The 20,236-nt window shown below is 38.4% G+C and overlaps 1 protein-coding gene across 1 annotated transcript; it reads right to left on the bottom strand.

Moving 5' to 3' along the window:
- Positions 1-6,056: 6,056 nt before the first annotated feature.
- csrnp2 (cysteine-serine-rich nuclear protein 2) lies at positions 6,057-19,956 on the bottom strand. Its single transcript, XM_067445789.1, has 5 exons — positions 19,324-19,956; positions 14,278-14,447; positions 9,897-10,159; positions 9,501-9,797; positions 6,057-9,198 (listed from the first exon to the last, which is right to left on the bottom strand). The coding sequence occupies exons 2-5, from the start codon at positions 14,432-14,434 to the stop codon at positions 8,341-8,343; spliced, it is 1,575 nt and encodes a 524-aa protein (XP_067301890.1). The 5' UTR covers positions 14,435-14,447; positions 19,324-19,956; the 3' UTR covers positions 6,057-8,340.
- Positions 19,957-20,236: the final 280 nt, after the last annotated feature.

The raw sequence follows: 20,236 nt of genomic DNA, 5'->3' as shown, positions 1-20,236 counted from the left end.
AAAAAAGTTAGTTGGTGAAAAGGCAAATTGCAAAGTTTGCATCTGTACATAGTGGCAAATTCTGACTAACTTAGAAAAACGAAAGCAATGATAAAACAAGTTTTGATAAATACAAATTGCTGATAAATGCAGTTACTCCAGGAAAAAAAAAATTCTACACAAAGGGATATTACTTAGTGAGGAGAGGCTAAAAAAACGTGCTAATCAGGAAGCTATTTCAAACCATGCAAACCATCTAACTTTACATTATGTATTTTAAAAACACAAATATTTGAATTGTTTACTTACTTGTAGCTGTGTGATTCCTTTTCAGTCTGAAAACATACAAATCTACTATTAAAGTTCTCAACACAGCACGTAGCAGTAGCAAACAAACTCCAAATGGGTGACACCTGCTCGTTTAGGCTCAGACATCCAACCCTTGTGTATGTATTTGTGTGCTCACATGCATGCTTGCATGCATATGTGTGTGTTAATGCATTAATCCTTGTTTTCTGACTGAAGATGTTAACAGTTTGAAATAAACAGTGACGTAATGCATCATGGGAATGTAGACCAGTAATTTACCAGTAAATGTTACAGTTATTTCACGAGTTCACACTTACATCAATTAAATAGAGTAAAGATTATGCGTATTTGGCGTGCTGTCCGGGGAGGGCTCCGGGCTCGGAAATTTTGCCCGAACCCAGAGTAAGTCAATGTTTTTATGTGTAGTATGTGTGTATATTAGAAATAGCAGAGAGCCTAAAACAGACCCTTGTGGCACTCCATAATTTACTGACGTTAACTTGGAAAATTCCCAGTTTAAATAAACAAAATGGTAACGGAGATAGGTACAGTCTAAAACACCGTAATGCCTGTCCCCTGAATGCCAGTGTCATTTTGTGATTGATCTAAGAATATGTCACTATCTATAGTGTCGAACGCAGCACTAAGATAAAAAAAATATATAGCCTATATATCGAAATACAGCCTTGGTCAAAAGCTAGAACTCATTTGTAACTTTAACAAGTGGAATTTCTGCACTATGATGGTGCCTGAATCCAACAAACAAAAAATCAGTTTTAGATGTATGTGTCATTCAAATGCAGATGTTTTGACAAAATCATAAGTGAAAAACCAATATGCAGTGGCTGGGGACATCATAACATTTTAGGCTTTGAGTGGGAATGTTTTCCACTGCTATAGTGTACAGGAAGAGAATAGAGACAACTGTACCCACCAAGCTGTTTCCTCCCATTCAGGGGATACAGGAAAATGTCATTGTTGTCCAGGCAAGGCATGAAATGATGTTGAAAAGATGGATCATTTTATTAGCTGTCGTCAAAGCAGATAAAACACAGACTTAAATTCAATTTGTATGATTAACAGACACTGTCTTAATGCCTCCCTTTGCTAAAGTGAAATGATAAAGATAAAATGAAAATTGCACATTGTGCAAAAAGGCACATTGATATAAACCTGGGCAGCATTTCTCAAAAGCACTGTGAGCTACGTTGTTCGTAGGGACCATTGGTGGCAATATTCTACGATCGATTTAGGCTTACAATGCTTTTGGGAAATGCAGCCCGGGTCTTTCCCCTGATGCAATTCTTCAGCAGGATGTCAAGAACTTTCCTCAGGCCATCCCTTCCTCTTTCACTCTGAATATGTGGAACATTGGATACATTCATGTGTTTATTGAAAGCTCTGTATGGTTTCACAGCATGTCGGTGATGCTATCATCATTACTCACTTTCTCTAACCAAAAGCAGTTTTGTTTGAATGTTACTGTGATAAATGACTGAAAGTGAGAAAGCTGAACTGAAAGATGGGCTGGTTTGATAGCCGGCATCTGGGGTGTTGATAAACTGAAGATGACTGCAAACAGTGAGGAGTTGGAATGCTTTAGTATGCCTAATATTTGTCATTATTAAATTCAAAGGCTTGAATTTAATGGCCATAAAGACAAATTTTATACACACACACACACACACACACACACACACACACACACACACACACACACCACACACCACACACACACACACACACACACACACACACACACACACACACACACACACACACACACACACACACACACACACACACACACACACACACACACACACACACCACACACACACACACTCACCTAAAGGATTATTAGGAACACCTGTTCAATTTCCCATTGATGCAATTATCTAATCAGCCAATCACACTGCAGTTGCTTCACTGCATTTAGTGGTGTGGTCCTGGTCAAGACAATCTCCTGAACTACAAACTGAATGTCAGAATGGGAAAGAAAGGTGATTTAAGCAATTTTAAGCATGGTATGGTTGTTGGTGCCAGATGGGCCGGTCTGAGTATTTCACAATCTGAAATAACCACTCGTTACAACCGAGGTATGCAGCAAAGCAGTTGTGAAGCCACAAAACGCATAACCTTGAGGCGGATGGGCTAAAACAGCAGAAGACCCCACCGGGTACCACTCATCTCCACTACAAATAGGAAAAAAAGGGCTACAATTTGCACAAGCTCACTAAAATTGAAAAAATGTTGCCTGGTCTGATGTGTCTCGATTTCTGTTAAGACATTCAGATGGTAGAGTAAGAATTTGGCGTAAACAGAATGAGAACATGGATCCATCATGCCTTGTTACCACTGTGCAGGCTGGTGGTGGTGGTGTAATGGTGTGGGGGGTGTTTTCTTGGCACACTTTAGGCCCCTTAGTGCCAACTGGGCATCGTTTAAATGCCACGGCCTATCTGAGCATTGCTACTGACCATGTCCATCCCTTTATGACCACCATGTACCCATCCTCTGATGGCTACTTCCAGCAGGATAATGCACCATGTCACAAAGCTTGAATCATTTCAAATTGGTTTCTTAAACATGACAATTAGTTCACTGTACTAAAATGGCCCCCACAGTCACCAGATCTCCACCCAATAGAGCATCTTTGGGATGTGGTGGAACGGGAGCTTCGTGCCCTGGATGTGCATCCCACAAATCTCCATCAACTGCAAGATGCTATCCTATCAATATGGGCCAACTTTTCTAAAGAATGCTTTCAGCACCTTGTTGAATCAATGCCACGTAGAATTAAGGCAGTTCTGAAGGGGAAAGGGTGTCAAACACAGTATTAGTATGGTGTTCCTAATAATCCTTTAGGTGAGTGTATATAGAGCTCTGGAAAAAAAAATTAGAGACCCCTGCAAATTTTTCTTAAATCAGCAGCTCTACAAGTATGGAAGCCATTCCATTCCAATGTCTGTTGAATTCCAACACAGGCACAGCTCATTCTACTGAATGAGGTGCTGATTAGGTGATCATCTGACCAAAATCTTATTTAATAAGGAAAATTATTATTTTTTTAGAAACACTTCTGTGGTCATCACTATCCTCTTGCAGTAGCAAAAACAGTGCTAGCACCTTAAAACTAATTGGAATAAAAAAAATAACTATTGACCATGCCAAAAAAAATTAAAAGGAAACTTTTGAGTGAGGAAAAGAAGGGTTCAATTCTGGCTTTACTGGCAGAGGCATACAGTGAGCATCGGGTTGCTTCCATCCCAAAAAGTCACAGTGTCTCACACCCACTGTGAAATTTGGTGGAGGATCAGTGATGATCTGGGCGTGCTTCAGCAAGGCTGGAATCGGGCAGATTTGTCTGCATGAAGGACGCATGAATCAAACCATGTACAAGGTTGTCCTGGAAGAAAACTTGCTACCTTCTGCTCTGACAATATTCCCCAACTCTGAGGACTGAGGATTTTCCAACAGGACAATGCTCCATGCCACAGAGCCAGGTCAATCAAGGAGTGGATGGAGGACCACCAGATCAAGACCCTGTCTTGGCCAGCAATCTCCCGACCTGAACCCCATTGAAAACCTCTGGAATGTGATCAAGAGGCAGATGGATGGTCACAAGCTATTAAACAAATCTGAGCTGCATGATTTTTTGCACAAGGAGTGGCATAAATTCACCCAATATCAATGTGGAAGACTAGTGGAGAGCATGCCAAGAAGCATGAATGATGTGATGCAATCAGGGTTATTCCATCAAATATTGATTTCTAAACTCTTCTTAAGTTAAAGCATTAGTATTGTGTTGTTTAAAAATGAATATGAACTTATTTTCTTTCCATTATGTGAGGTCTGACAACACTGCATCTTTGTTATTTTGACCAGTTGTTGCTTTCGGCAAAAAAATGCTCTAAATTCCAATATTTTTATTTGGAATTTGGGAAAAATGTTGTCAGTAGTTTATAGAATAAAACCAAAAATGCAAATTTTACCCAAACACATTCCCATAAATAGTAAAACCAGAGAAACTGATAATTTTGCAGTGGTCTCTTCCCCTCATGCAGCATGTTTATGTCTGAGAAAGATAGGGAATCGACAGGTTTTCCCTGGATTTAAGCCCGTTAACTAAACAATTGCCTGGATCTTGCTTAGATCTGCTCCATTCATAGGACAGTGTCGCCCTCTAGTGGAACGAAAAGCTTTGAACGCAAATTGAAGAAACTCGCCCCCTCGAGTCATTGTCTTTCTAAATGTCCAACTAGTCTCTCAAAATGCACAAGTGCCTATACTATAGTAATAGCTGTAAATGATTCATAATTAAAAGTAACTAACTCTAAACCAAACCCTAACTGTAACTCTATAGTAACTAAGTAGGCCTACATTCAGTAGTCTACTTATTTGAGCAAGTAGACCTACAATAACTATGTCACCTCCTAACTCAGACATGCGTTGAATATTGTTTTCACTAATATTTTCAATTTAATTGCCTCAAAATTATTAAAAAATCATATAGCCTAACATGTGGTGTATATAATATTCTGTTAATACTGGTAAAACACTTTACAAACTAGGCCACAAATCAGACTGAAAGATAACTATAAGATGCCCTCATAATTTCTTTTAGTACAATTTGATGTACTAGTACAAAGCTCATACAACTCACAAGCTCTCACATTGAAGATGGACCACAGTTGTTTTCTTCATTTTAGATTTTATTTCACTCACATTTTCATATAAAACTTTGTATGTTTTGTCTCCTCTGTAGGCAACAGTTAGCAAGTCACTCTTACAGCGTAAAATTCGACTCCATTCAGCCTTATTAATAAAGCACCTCTAACACACACATACACACAATCATAATGTTGGTTTTCAGTTACTGTAGTGGTCTCAAATCTGAGTACTTAAAAAGGAGGAAAACAAAAATATATCTGACAAAAAAGATGCTTAGCATTTTAGTTACAGGTACATTAGCATGTGCAACGTTCAAGCCTCCTTTTTAAAGCCATTAGGTTTTAGACCACTGGACTGGTGGATGTGCGAATGTCAAAAACATGAACAAAACAGAAGACTGACTTCCATCTACCATGTTTTGGTCAATAGCAGGCCTTTAGACCAATGTTTTTAAGGATTCGTCAGTTTCTAGTTCAGACAAAATTCATTTGAGTGCAGGAATGTGTGGTGACAAACAGTACATTAAGATAATTCAGTAAACTGAGGGAAAACATGCTAATATACAATAAGGCAAATAAAAGTATGAAAAAAAAAACATTTTATAAACACAGCAACAGTATAAAACAAAACAAAAATCCTTCTTGTTTGATTGGTCATTTGCTAAACTCATAATTATTGCAGTATTAGATTTGAATCTAGCTTAATGCTTGGATCTTTACAATGCTAAGTCATATGAGGGTGCAACCATGCTAACAAATTCATTATTAACCTCACATGCTTCATTTTAGCTAATGTAATCACATAATGAAGCATCTCCTTTATTCATGACATGTTGTAATTGACATTTGAGTAAATCAGAAGCAGAAAGAAAACGACATTTGGAATTACAACCAACAATGTGTGGACTTTAACATTTATTTGTCTCTCTCTCTCTCTCTACATATAGTGTTAATATGAATGTGAGACAACTAAAATAAGAGCACCTTTTGAAATATGAAGAACCCATACTGCACTCACAAGCAATGGTTCATCGCACAAATTCGAAAGAATCTTTCTGGCACACGCACACACACACACACGCACGCACGCACGCACGCACGCACGCACGCACACACACACACACACACACACACAGCAAAATGACCATTTTCTTGGGTTTCTTTAAATAATTTAGCAACATCCACAGAACTCATTATACTATTTGAAGACACCGTTTTTTTCTTTTCATATAACCATTCAAATTATTACTTTGTTTTAACTATCATTAAACAGGAGTGAACTAAAACAACTATAACAAAGCATCTAGGTAAAATCTTCATCAACATTATTCATATTCTAAAACAAGAAGTATGTGGGAGGGATGGACCATAAAAATGGAAAAGGGAAGAACAGCAAGGGTAAAAAGGACATTTCAAATGATGTGCACTGCTGACAGAAAATCATAAACAATCTAACTCTTAATGTTGCTTAAATACAAGGGTTGGTAAAAACAGGGGCCTAGTGTGACAAACGAAGTCCCATGTGTAAGTCAACATTACAATATATAGTCTCCTTAGTCTTCATTGCCTTGTCATACAATATATAAAGACCTACACGATGTATAAGCTGATCTTGGATTTTAAGTACTGGGTTTAAAACACATCACATGAGTCATATTTCAGCACAAAAGAAAATAAGCAATTACAATGTAAAAATAGAAAGTAAAGCCAATTTTAAGACCATTAAGATTTTTTGGCATTCTGTCATTGTCGATTAATCACATTTGCACCCAAACTTCTTATTACTGTAAAGTAAAAAAAAAAAAAAAATGAAAATAATAATACTCTATTAAAGTAGTAAGAATCATCATTTCAGAGTAAAAATAAAATAAAATGGATTAACTAATAAATGGAATTTGGAGGTAAAATGTGTTAAATTATTGTAGAAAAGTCACAAAAAATCTTTATGGTTCTAAAAAAGGCTTTATTTTAGTTATGTAAAATGTCTTGTTTTTATTTATTAATTTATGATTATTATTCCGATTTTGGAGTGAAATGTGACCTGGACATGTTTTTATGATATTCACCCATACACAGAACTACATTTTTTGACTTTCTACCTGAAGTAAAATTACAGCTAAAATCTCTTCTGTAATCTTTAAAGGCTTGATGTGCAATAAATGTGTACGATCTCATTCACTCCTGAAAAATGAACACAAAAATAAAATAAAAAATAAAATTCATAAATGATTGTAGGTGACAGTACTCAAACACACACTGTCCTCGCCCTCACAATACAAAGCGGTGGTGAATAAATAAATGTCCACGAACTGGGACGATAGGCTACAGCTTTAAATGGTGTAAGGTCAAGACTACGATAAATCAGTAAAGAACTGCTGTGCAAATGGCTTGCACATTCATTTATCCTCCTGATCCCCCTGTCAGTTCAGACGAATCAAGTTTTCAACGTGCATACAGAGAACAAGCAGCTTTTTCACTCATCTTCATGCTAGCTCTTAGCAAAACACTTGTACAGTACATGAAAACCAAGTATTTCCAGGATTGTTGGGTCTATTCACAGGAAGGATGCTACAAACAGCAGCCTCTTCAAAAATTAGCAACCCCTTCTCTTAGCATTAGCACTGCGTTAACATTATCCGTATGCATATTACTAATGTTGTATTCACGCCCAGGCAGAATTACCATAATTATAAGCATTAAAACCTATTCATGTCTTTGGAACTTGTGTAGTTCTGAGGTTGGAACTTCTGAATGTGATTAAAACTCCATTCCATGGTTAATGTAGATTTTTCCGACATTAGCAACAAAGCTGCACATGGATACATTTTGGCGTTATGAGCATTGCTATAGGACTGAGGAGTCAGAGTACATGAACATCTCATAACTACGGTAATTCTAGCGAAACGTGAACTTAGCGTTAGCATATAACCTCTGGTCAGTGGCAATTAGTTGTCGGGGTGCGCAATCGGAAACTTCAAACGAGAAAGGCCATAAGAAGCCGCTGGATAATCCTGAAAATGCTTGCTCCTCGACATAAAGGCCACATTTTCCCACCAGTATCAAATTATCAACCGATACCAAATTGGGGAAAAACAACACTTGTCAGATCAGGATCTCTGCTCCTCTTGAGTTTCTTTTTTTTGTGTAAATAATTTATTCTATTTTTTTCTTTTTAATAACTTATTTGACGACGGACAACCTACTTCAAACACAGTACATGCTTATCTCCAGCTAAAATGGATACAAACCCATGAAGGTAACTTGTTTCTTTAACATTTAATAACATTATATTGTCTTGTAAGATATCGCACTGTGTGGAGTAGGCTCTCTTCGAATTTAATGACTAACTTGTGCAAAACATCTGCAGAGGTGATGGGCTCTACACTTCTGGAGGAAGTTGTACTGCCTTTTCATCCAGAGCCAGGCACGTCTCGAGGCATCCCCCGTCGTTTGAGGCCTGTTCTGGACAAAGTTGTTCTTCGCCACCATCCTCGAAAGGTGGAGGTACTTCGACAGACAAGCTTTTGGCCGAATCCTGCCCGCAGGGTTCTTGTTTTTGCCGATCACTCTCCGTCTCTGGATCATCTTCTTCACTCACCGTCTCCTCTACTTGTGCTGGGAGTGTTTCAAAGGCTGCAGTCTCAACATGACCTACCTGATAGTATAGGACAGAAGAAGGGTCTTTGAGCAGCCTCTGCTGGGTCTGTTCATCTGGATGGTTCTCTGTAATACACAGAAGGGTGGCACCTTCAGGAAAAGGCCCCTCTAGAAGGACTCCCTCAACACCTTCCATGCCCTCCATCCCAGCCTGGCTGGACAGGGCACCCTGCAGGAGGCAAAGGGTTGGGTCAGCGTTCTGCTCCTCCTCGACCTGCTGCTCCTCTTGTTCCAGTCTCCTTTCCCGTTCCTCTGCACTTTGTAAGTGAAGCACGGCTGTTTCGTTCTCACGCTCAAGACTGTCGCACTGCTCCACTTGCAGCTCCTGAACACTTTGGCTTTCCACTTCCACATCCGAGTCCAAAGGAGAAAGAGACAGAGATGGCGAGGAGACTAACTCTGTCTCTTCCCCACAGTCCTCTCCAGACCTAACACCCAACAGGATTCTCTTTTCCAGGTCAAGTTTCATAATAGTGTGGAGATAATGGGTACGCACACGAAGAGGGTTGAACTCAATGCGGCCAGCGGTGTTACCACAACCATCACGGGTGCATCCACATGGGAAGGACATCCGATCCACCTTTGGAACAAGGTACAAGAGATTGATATTACATGCCAGCCTTTTATTTGAATAGGCTAAAAGACCAAGTAAGGGGTTACCAATACTGCTTCCCGAGACCCACTTTCCAGCAGAATTTAGCTCCAGTCCCAATCAAGCACACCTGAACCAGCAAATCAAGCTCCTAAATTTATCTCGAAACTTTTAGGCAGATTTACTGGAGGTAAACTCTGCAGTAGGCAGTAGAACAGGAAGGGACACCCTTGGGCTAGGTGGACACACCTTAATAGAAAAAGTACTTTCGAGACTATTAAGTGCCATACCTGACACTTAATTCCAGCCTGGCTGCAGCCGCAGTGCCGAGGGTCACAGTAGAAGCGGCAGTCACAGCCACACTCTTCCCGGGACAAACGTATGGTACGTAGCTCAGCCTTTTCTCTGGCATCTATACGGGCAATGCCGGAGGCCCTCAGTAGTGCCCGGCGGCGCTTGGTAGGAAGAGGCTGCAGGAAGAAGCAATCGTCCACCTCCACGCTCTCAACATCCAGATCCTCATCGGATATGTCATCCAGGGTAAGCAACTCCGCTTCGGGACAATCTACAGTTCCATTCCGTGTCAGCTGGGGAAAGTCAGGTAAAAGTTCTATTAAAAAAATGCTTTCCTACTGCAAAAACAGAATCCTGTATAAGCACAGGAGCTACAACAACACACAACTAACCTTCAACTTGCGAGCATTGAGCTTTTCTTGGCGTAGATGTTGACGCAGCACATGTTTGTGGCTGCTCTCTTGTTCTCGTGCAAACTCGCCAAGGGTGTAATGTCGTATAGCGCAGTGATGGCGTGCCATGCCCAGGGAGCTGCCACCCTGACTGGGCACACTAGTGAAGCCCTGCCTCCTGGAGAAGTAGTAGACTGTAACCGCGTCAAAGCGTACCTGCTTACGACCTAAAGACACTTTGTGTCTTCTGAGAATGGAGGGGGCTACACAAACAAAATAAAGAGAACATGTAAACAATAATGTTATGGTCTATATATAGCTTTGTTACTCAACCTAGGCCTCCTTAAATGACATTATTGTGTTTAATGCAAAAATAGTGTTTAACAAGTTTTCATCTCAAGACTTGTTGCTTTAGGAACAATGTTATTTACCCAAGTAGGACATATTCCTGAAACAAACTATAGAGGATATCACAGTCCAAACAACACGGTTTTACTCCTATTTGTCAGATATTGACGCCTGGTCAGTTCCCTTCGGCGTCACTTTTTAATGCACAGGCGTTAAGCGTTGTTTTTCATCATGCAGTACTCCATTGATTTTAATGAGAAACCTTTGCCGTCATATACAGATGCGTTGGGCATGATTATCATCATGATGAAACTATATATTGGGTTATGATTTTGCCATTATGACATGGAGTGTGATTTTCAATTTAATCAGCCAGCATAATTTTATTTACATTTATTTTCTTTTTTTATTTGCGTGATTCAGACACGTTTGAACATGTAACCTAACCCCATCCCTAAACCTACCCATTTGTGTATTATAAAAAAAACAGGATATAACAAGCAGAAATGACTGCAGCCACAATCTTTTCAGACCTTAAAAATATTCCAAGTATTCAGAGGCCAAACGATTGGATTGTCATTTCAGCGATCAAAACATTAAGATCAACTCTGTTCTTTTTTGTCACATTATGTCATAGTGCAATGAAAGACTAGCCTGGATGCCAGCCGAACTTAGCCCCATCCACAACATTTTTAGGTCGGGCAGTTCGGTCTGGCCTCGCTCCATAGAGGAGTAATTATCCCCGAACAGAAACTGTTCGGACCAATGAAATCATCAGGGCGGGCTTTAGACGATGACGGACAGATGATAAACAGTAACGTAATCATGCACGTCATCAAAGGCGCTTGGATTATATTTACTCGAATCCTAAACGGAGAGCTTGTTTGTATATGCATTCACCTTCACAATTTCTCTCAAAGATGATGATCATGTTGGGTAAGTACTCTGTGTATCATTCAGTTCTTCTATTTTTTACAACACCGGCAAAGATCGTTTATTCCAGCGTGTGTGCAGACAGGGTTGCCAAGTTTTTACAACAAAATCCGCCAACTACTAGCCCTAAACAATAGCTTCTCTGGGAGTTCTCCGGGGGGGAAAATGGTGTTTGGGGGGTAAAATGTGTGTTATTTTGGCAAGGTTGCCTGCTAAAATTCGCACTCATGGGTCTATATATCACATAATAGTCGCTTCAACCCGCATAGAAAACATAGAAAGCAACCGGAAAACAACCGCGGAAAAAAACGCGGACTTGGCAACACAGTGCAGTTGAGCTCTGTTGACATTTGACAATGCGTCACTTCGTTGCTCTGATTGGTTGTTGGTCTATTCAATTGATGTCTTTCCTGGTTCGGTTGAAACACGCCCCATAATCACAGCCCAATGGAGCAGTTTCAGACTCATATTCTGACTAGAATAGACCTACTTCTCCATCATTGCTTGTTTAGCCCCACCCACCCATCTGCTAATGCCATGTAGTAGTAAATATGAGACACAAACACAGCAACAAAACAATAGAGATGCCTCTGATGATTACAAGAAATGTTGAAGTGCCAAGACGGAGAAAAAATTCTGCATTGCTTAGTAACATTAAGAAAGCGTGGATTAACTTTATTTTAACAATGTTCCAGATTGCACCAGCTTCATTTTACTTCAATTAATTTTTTTTTTTAACAAGACACTGTTCGGTGCAAGCTTTTCAGAGAGAGTTCATCCAACTATATTGGATCCAACAGCAATGTTGTAACACACAAGTGCAATACAAATGTTTTTACCATGATATTATATGTACTGAGTATTTATAATCTAGTGCCACAGTCAAACTGTGAATAGTTGTGTTTTGCTGTTCTTTCGTTTGCTTCGGCATTTATGGGGTTAATTCCTTGGATTATCGGATACAGAAGAAAGCACGTACAGAGCGCTGCTTTTGTTATTGTTTTGATCTAAGAAACGAGCTGTAATCCTGAATTAAAGGTGTCATGAACTGGCTATTTAAAAAATTTTATACTGTTGTTTGAGGTCAAATAATGATGTTCGTGTGTTTTTTACATTCAAAAACATCATAACTAATGCCTATTTTCTACACTGGTTTTGAGGCTCTCTCCAGAACGCTGGGTTTTGATGGGCGTGCCGCACTGGACACTTGGAAGTAAACGCCCACGGCTAGGATTGAATAAGATTTGCATATTTAATGAGCTTCAGCTCCGCTGTCAGTTCACATGAGGGAGAGATTGAGGGAGAGGAGAGGCAACCAGAATGATTATCTCGATCAGAGGGCTCGTAAACGTCTTTATCAAACAAACACAATGATTTATTTCTCAAATGATTTATTTCCCGCAATTGATTGGACTGTTATTTTTATATTACACAGCCCGCAAGATCGAACGATATAAACGTGAACCGTGCGCGCACACATACACTTCAGATGTCAACTTGAGAGAGAGAATAGCAGAACAAGAAGGGAATATAATGAGATTCATCGGCCTGCCGGGCTTTGCGAGCCCTGGCCCATACGAGTCCAGCGTGCTAAAGGTATGTTTCTGTTAGACACGTACACATAAGCAAAACGATCTATAACAATCCAATACTATTACACATAAAAACATATTTTAATCACATAAGTGTGTTGCACCATTCCTGTCGGATCCAAATCCAGCATCGACCGGATGTTAACAAACGATTCCGCAGTGAAATGAGGTGAACATGTCTTCCCCACGTGAGCTGGAACTTCATTAAAAATAAAGTTCAACCACACATTCCTAATATTAGGATCCGAAGGAAGCTTATGCAGCGACTGTGTTCTTCCACAACCAGGAATAGCGCAATATATTGGTATCTTCCTCGGCATGTTTATTGTTGTTGGCTATCTAGCACGAGCCCTCCATGAGTCGGTGGGCGGGGTTACTGGATTAGACGCGCTGTATAGGCGGTGTTTCGTCGCGCACTGACGTAAGTATGAAGCACAGGACTGTTTGCTGAGCCTGGTGTCTATAAAAGCTTTTCTTTGACTAACAAGGAAGTTTTCAGCTCTGAAACTTAGAGGATATTCTTATATTACCTTGACCTTTTATATATCAAAAGCTCAAGGGAAAGTTGATTTCTTAATTCATCACCCCTTTAAAGCTTTGGTGTGTGACATCTTCTGCTTTGTCATCAGTAACTGCATTTCCATTACAGATTTACACAAATTTTCAAAATGTCGATAAAAACTATTGTGAAATCAAATTACTGCATTTCCATTAACCGATGTCAACCGACAAAAACTTATTTTTCTTATCTTGTGACAAGCCATTCAAAAAATGATAAAAAGCTGTTTATTGCAGTTTTATTGAAAAGGATGAATGATGATTAGTTTATAAGAACATCAGTATGACAAACAATGGTACATTCATTCAAAATTTCATCACACAAAACACTAAGCTATCATTTGTCAATTATAACTGTGGTAACTTCAAGTACTTAAACTTTATTTGCCATAACCAAGACTTATAGAACATATGTAATATGCATACATTTTTCACATCGTTGGCAAATGTTTCAACTATGTAACAAGATATTTTTCAACAATGAAAAATATTTCCACCCATGTAATGGATGTTAAACATTATTTTAATATGCAAAAAATTTGGTTACCAAATCATAGCAGTGGGCATTTACTTCCAAGTCACAGCATGCTTTTCAAAACTGAATGTTTCTAAGAATGGTCAAAAACAGGATAGAGAATAGCCTATTACTGGAAAATTAATATTTTTTTTAATGTAAAAAAACTTATAAAATATTTTTAATGATCCTTTAATAGAATATTGCCAATAGGGGTACCTATGTGTAAAACTAAGTAAATGCAAAAGCTTTCACATTTTACATTGAAATGCTCCTGATTTGCAAATACTGCAATAGTGCAAATTTTATGTCCGGAATTAGCTCAGGGGCTAAGAACAAAACAAAACACATGGAAATTGTTAAAGCTCTTTCATAACGTATGGCCAGGATGTTGCTATAATAATGGGGTCATAAAGACTAACTTGTGTGTTCTTACGTGTTAGAGAGCTGGAGGGAGCATTGAGACTGTCGCAGCTATCAGCGCTGTCACTGCTGGAGATGTCATCATCTGAATCTTTGGGTGTGGAACACGGCGAGCCGCTGTCCACCTCCTCAAATCTGCGCTTCAGGCCGCGAGATGACACTGTCTCCATGGAAACACTGCGTCTGGAGGCATTACAGAGAGGTACAAGCTTTGTCCGACAGACTGACAGACTATTGCCAGCAAAATTCAAACATGACAAAAGAGAAGGATATGTATAAGCAGGAGCAACATTTCCAATTTAAAAACACTTTTGAATCCACTTTTTTCATTTAAGTTAAGCAACACCCAATCTAAAATACTGGATGGATTATTATTAATCTAATAAAAAATGCTCACTGACAGGACTGTCTGTAGAGTTTCAGTGAATCAAATGGGCGAATATGTTTATATCTTAAATATATATATATATTATATATATATATATATATATATATATATATATATATATATATATATATATATATATATATATATATATATATATATATATATATATATATATAAACAATTTATATATAACATACAATAACCTTTGGTCATAGAGACCAAATTAACACATACAAATGCAACCAAAGACCCAGGTTTTTAACCTGTTGGGATGGATGAGAGATTTAAACAGGTTTGAAGAGGCATTGCATCTTCATTAGAAGATTACAAAAAGCTGTTTTTGAGATTATATGGATGTATGCAAGCGTCTAAGAAGAATTGTTCGTCAAAATACATTAAACAAAAACTAGAGAAAGACTACGACTTTCAAATAACAGAAGAAGACTGAACAGCTTTATGTGTGATAAAGGCAAATACTAGGCTACACACTCAAGATCTTGGAGGGAATTTGGATGGAAGAATTAAGTCTGATTCTTTATAACTCCCAATCAAACAGCACGACACAGAATTGGGGCTTTTGTTGGAGGCAACGTGGAACCTCAATGGCCAATCTATGCCCAAAATACAACCCATTTGGCAAGAGGTAGAGGCTGAAATTGAAAAGATAATAAGAGAAGAGTTTTATTATTCATTCAATACTTTATATATAGGGAATATATCAGAAACTGTTTCAGACAAATACTTATTAGTTTACTTAAAAATGAACATTCTGTCATTAATTACTCGCCTTCATGACATTCCTAACCCGTAAGACTTTCGTTCACTTTCAGAACACAAATGAAGATATTTTTGATGAAATCTGAGAGATTTCTGTCCCTCTACTGACACCCACACAACTACTTTCAAGCACCAGAAAGGTTGTAAAGACATCATTTAAAGAAATCCATGTGCTTTCAGTGGTTTAACCTCAATTTTATGAAGCGAGTGCTTTGTTTGCACAAAAAAACATAATTTACCACTTTATAATTACACAAATATTAATTTCCAGCGCTTGTTAATGCAACAACATCTGCCCTCGCAGTGTTGTGCTGCTCTCATGAACTTGCCTTGGAAATTAATATTTTGGTGGCAAATTATGTTTTTTGCACAAACAAAGCACTCACACCACTTCATACAATTGAGGTTAAACCACTTGGTTCACATTAATTACTTTAAGGATGACTTTGCTACCTTTATAGGGCTTGACACTGGTAACTGTGTAGCCTTTCAATGCAGGGACAGAAAGCCCTTAGGTTTCCTTAAAAATATTTTAATATGTGTTCTGAAGAGGAACAGATTTGAAATGACATGAGGGTGAGTAATTAATGACAGAATTTACAGAATACTTTTAGATAGCAGTAAGAAAACGTTTTTTCTTATAATACAACAAGAGATTTGCAATTGTAAATTAAATATATTGTATAGAGAGAGACATTTATTCTCAATTTAGAAAAATATAACAAGCACTGTGGGGAAAATGATTATGTATATACAACAATGAGGAAAGTGTGATATTTTATATTAAGATGTTGGGAGATGTACTATTCCCTGTTTTTAATATTTTTTTAAAACTGGAAGCTTATGCAATATCACCTCTTTTACTACCTAACCCTTGACATTCTCTTTCTCTTCATCCAGTATGAAAGTCCTGCTTAAAAATCATGAAGCCTGCAAACATCACCATGGTAACTGGTTTAAAGCAATAGCCATGGAAAAACTGCATCCAAGTTTTTGGGTCTTTCACCCCCATTAAAACCATTGGAACCTTACAAACAACAAGCCTTTGCAAGCCGATAACAAGACCAGTTCAGTCAAACCAGAGAGGTCACACAAGGCCGAGTCGGGACGTTTGATCAGACCACCTCCTTAGCCCGAGGGAGCTGTGTAATACAACTGCTTTGAGTGGCTCCATGGCTGATTTTCTTCATGATTAAACACTATTTTTAAACAGTCAGTGGCTTTTTCTGGGTAAAATGAGAATAGTTCAGCGTTGGCTTTGAGGGAAGGTCGGCTTTTTCCATGTGAAGGGAGAAAAAGGTTACTGAAGAATTATAACTGACAATTAAACTGGATTAGTTTTATTAATTCTGATTATGAAGGCTAAGAAATAACATTAGCCTGACTCAGCTTGGGCATATGAATGTCTAATAAAATTTTACTATCAGTCATTCAATATTCAGGCCCGGTAGCCTTGAATTCACATACAAGATCAAGAACATGCCAACATCTGCCACAACATTTATCGCTTGTATAGAATGTGTTAAGACCTTGAAACCTCAAAAACAGCTGCAACAAACAACAGGATAATGAAATGAGAGAGTATACGCTGCTTTATGCATCAGTGTTTGACACACACTGCGCTGCTCTTGAATGAACCGTATCCATAGAAACAAGAAATGCTAAACGAGTCCATTTTTTGCTCGTTTAGCATTTCTTGTTTCCTCCCTTTCATGTGTTCCTTTTATAATTAATGCTACCGTGGCGATGCAGTAAAATGCAAAGATATTCTGTGGTGATGTACAAGTAGCCTAAGCTGCTAGCAAACAATGCAGTACGTCTGCCAATTAATGTGTATTCAGTGAAGCATGCCGAGATTTCTCTTCAGACGCAGAGACAAACTTAGTCACACATCACTACTTTTGGACACCATCGTGCACACACACAGTGTTTTAAATGCATTCGTTTTAATACTTTATGTATATTCAGGACAAACCATCACTATATGCAGGTGGGCAGTGACAACAGAAAGATTCAATGGCACAATGCAATGGCACCAAACCTGCATAGTCGAAGTAATTACCTTAAACATCTCATCCCACAAAATGGAAGTCTTTCCCCATTTGGTTATTACCTTTTAACAAATTGCCTGATTCACAAAGTGCTTGAGATGTTTCAGGTAAATTATATGAATAGTACATAAACCCTAAATGAATAAATTATAAAGAAACAGCTGAGCACGACGATACAATGATGGCAACAATCTAATAATTTTCATTCGAAAAGCATTGATCTTGCAACCTAATATTTAACATTGACTCTTCATCAAGTATTAAAACTAGTCAGATATGCTATTAAACTGGAACAAATGGTCACTAAAGCCAGTTTACATCAATGTAAAACACAGATTAGGATGTAGATGAGTAATTAGTTCTTCATTTATGAGATATGATCATTGAGAAGCAGAAAAAGCACTACTATACCATGCAAAATGGTAATTGATTAAATTTGCTACGTATCAGATTGTTTTATTAATGTCTACACCCACACCTACCCCAACCCTAAACCTACCCTTACAATAATGCAAATACAGTAATGACAACATTTTTATGTCCAGGCCGTAGTTGCCCAACTGTATGCAACCAACTGCACATCGAATAATGGACAAACGGACATCATGCACAGGCATACATTTTGCATATCCCAGAGAGATTTTATCTCCAATAGCATTGGTGTATGATGCCAGTACTTGAAGGAAAGGCAAGTTTAGGCAACCAAATAGTTTCTGACTGCAGCACAGGTCAATCTGAAATATGTTTGCTGAGCTCCTGACACACATCCTGTGGCCTATTTGAGGTGGACAGAAAGCATGAATAATCACCTCACAGTCCCGACTTACACACCAGCCTGTTTGACTGGCCTACACTAAAATAGCCCATCCTAGACGTATGACACATAAATGTCACGTCTTTCAAACTCTGCATAGGTGACGTTGCAATTTCTTAAAATGCAAAAATTATTCTTATTCAGTGAATGTGCATCCATGCACTACTTCCATGCACACTCAGCAGCTGTTTTTTAAAGGGGTCTAGTGGTACAGAAAGTGGAAGATTTATTACATGACATCACACTTTGCACTACACTGTCCATTTTACTACAGTAATTTTTTAGCAATAATGTGCACAAAACATGTAAAATTCCAGCAATATGCACACTGTATTGTAAAACGTGACTGCATCAGGCGAAGGTAGCACTTATTACTTTACACTAACTGCATATAGTTTAACGTAAATACTTAATTTACAGGAAATAAAATAACTATATATTTATATATTATGTCATTAGTATCATTGGTATCCATTCCATATAGAAAACTTTGTATCACAATTAATACTGTTAAATCTGTCTAGTTCTGCAATTATTTATTAAGAAATATCGTTAACAATTGGGAGAGGTATAGCCTAATAGTAACATGTCAAACAAATAAGTAGCCTACTAGTAAATCTGGAACAAATACTAGTAGTAGATTACTAGCCTGGGGTAAATAGTTACCATCTGAAACACATTTATACAGAAATCAATGGCAAACACTGTTACCGATAATGGATTAATAGCAGTACTAGTAAAACAATTAGACAGTACTTAGTTCAAAGGAATAGGCCTAAATGTTTAAACGGCTTGCCACAGTGTAACCCGTTATGATTGGGATGACACATCACATATGATCTGTCCCATAATTGTATATTCTTTACTGGAAAAGGCATACAGAGGGTCTTATGACAGAGCAGAAAATGGCATGCTGTGTTGCAACCGGTCCAATGATCAACCCATTTTTTCTCTTTTTTTTCTTGTAAGCTTGCCTGTATGGGAAAGACAGGCAAAAGTGAAACACAAAACCTTTTCTCGTAGACTTACCTTGGGCAGAAATAGAGAGCCTTTAAACCGGCGAAGTTGTCGCTCGTTCCGTGCTTCCTTTATTTGGATGGTTTTCTTTTCTTTGGGGATTCAGAGCCTTTTTCAGCTTTAGACTTCCAAAAGGTTACAAAATGACAGACAAAAGCGAATTCAGCCCATCGAAATGGCCAGACCAATGAGGAAATAGCAGTTTATTCACGAAAAATGTTGTGATGTCCGAACATTTAAGCATAGTAAACACTAGATATTAGTCTTGACATGGACTATAAATGGGAGTTCGTTTATCATGAAGCCTATGCGAGCATTAAACGTTGCAGTAAAGCTCTGTAAAGATTAAAAAACGGGGCAGACGAAGGCAGACAACCTCATTCACTAAAAATTACAAATTCCGGCGTAGATGCATCCAATACATGCAGATAATATCTCTATGTGATCCTTTAAAATGCCTGCATTCAAAAAGACCAAATAGAGCCGAGCTTCGGGGTTTTTTCCCCCTCCGGATAGGTGGTTGTGTTCTGCGCTATGTTTAGACAAATCGCAACGTTATATTTCCACCCCGAAGGAAAGAAAAAAACAAAAAAATGTTTAGTATCTGTCGGCCCGAGGACCCTTTGGGCCTCTCTTCTGCCCCGGTTTGTTACAATGTAACAATAGAGTAAGGAATGCCGCACGGGACCCATATATACTTATTGTGACGTCAAGGACGTGCCGGCGTAGATGCTGTTGGGAAATGTAGTTCTAGAGAGTCTTTTGTTAGCTTTGGAAGGTCCGTTGTATTCCTTGACAAGAAAACGTATATCGTTACTCTGAGCGGTTTTATTTGGAAACAATGCGTGTAAAGCAATATAAATACATTTTGTCTCAAACAGACGTCTTATCTGTGAGAGTTACGCTAGTCAAGCTGGACCTATTT

This window comes from Pseudorasbora parva, chromosome 6 (assembly GCF_024679245.1).
Source record: "Pseudorasbora parva isolate DD20220531a chromosome 6, ASM2467924v1, whole genome shotgun sequence".
Taxonomy (NCBI): Eukaryota; Metazoa; Chordata; class Actinopteri; order Cypriniformes; family Gobionidae; genus Pseudorasbora; species Pseudorasbora parva.
Note: the sequence above shows the minus strand (reverse complement) of the source record. Positions and strands in the feature narration are given on the sequence as shown.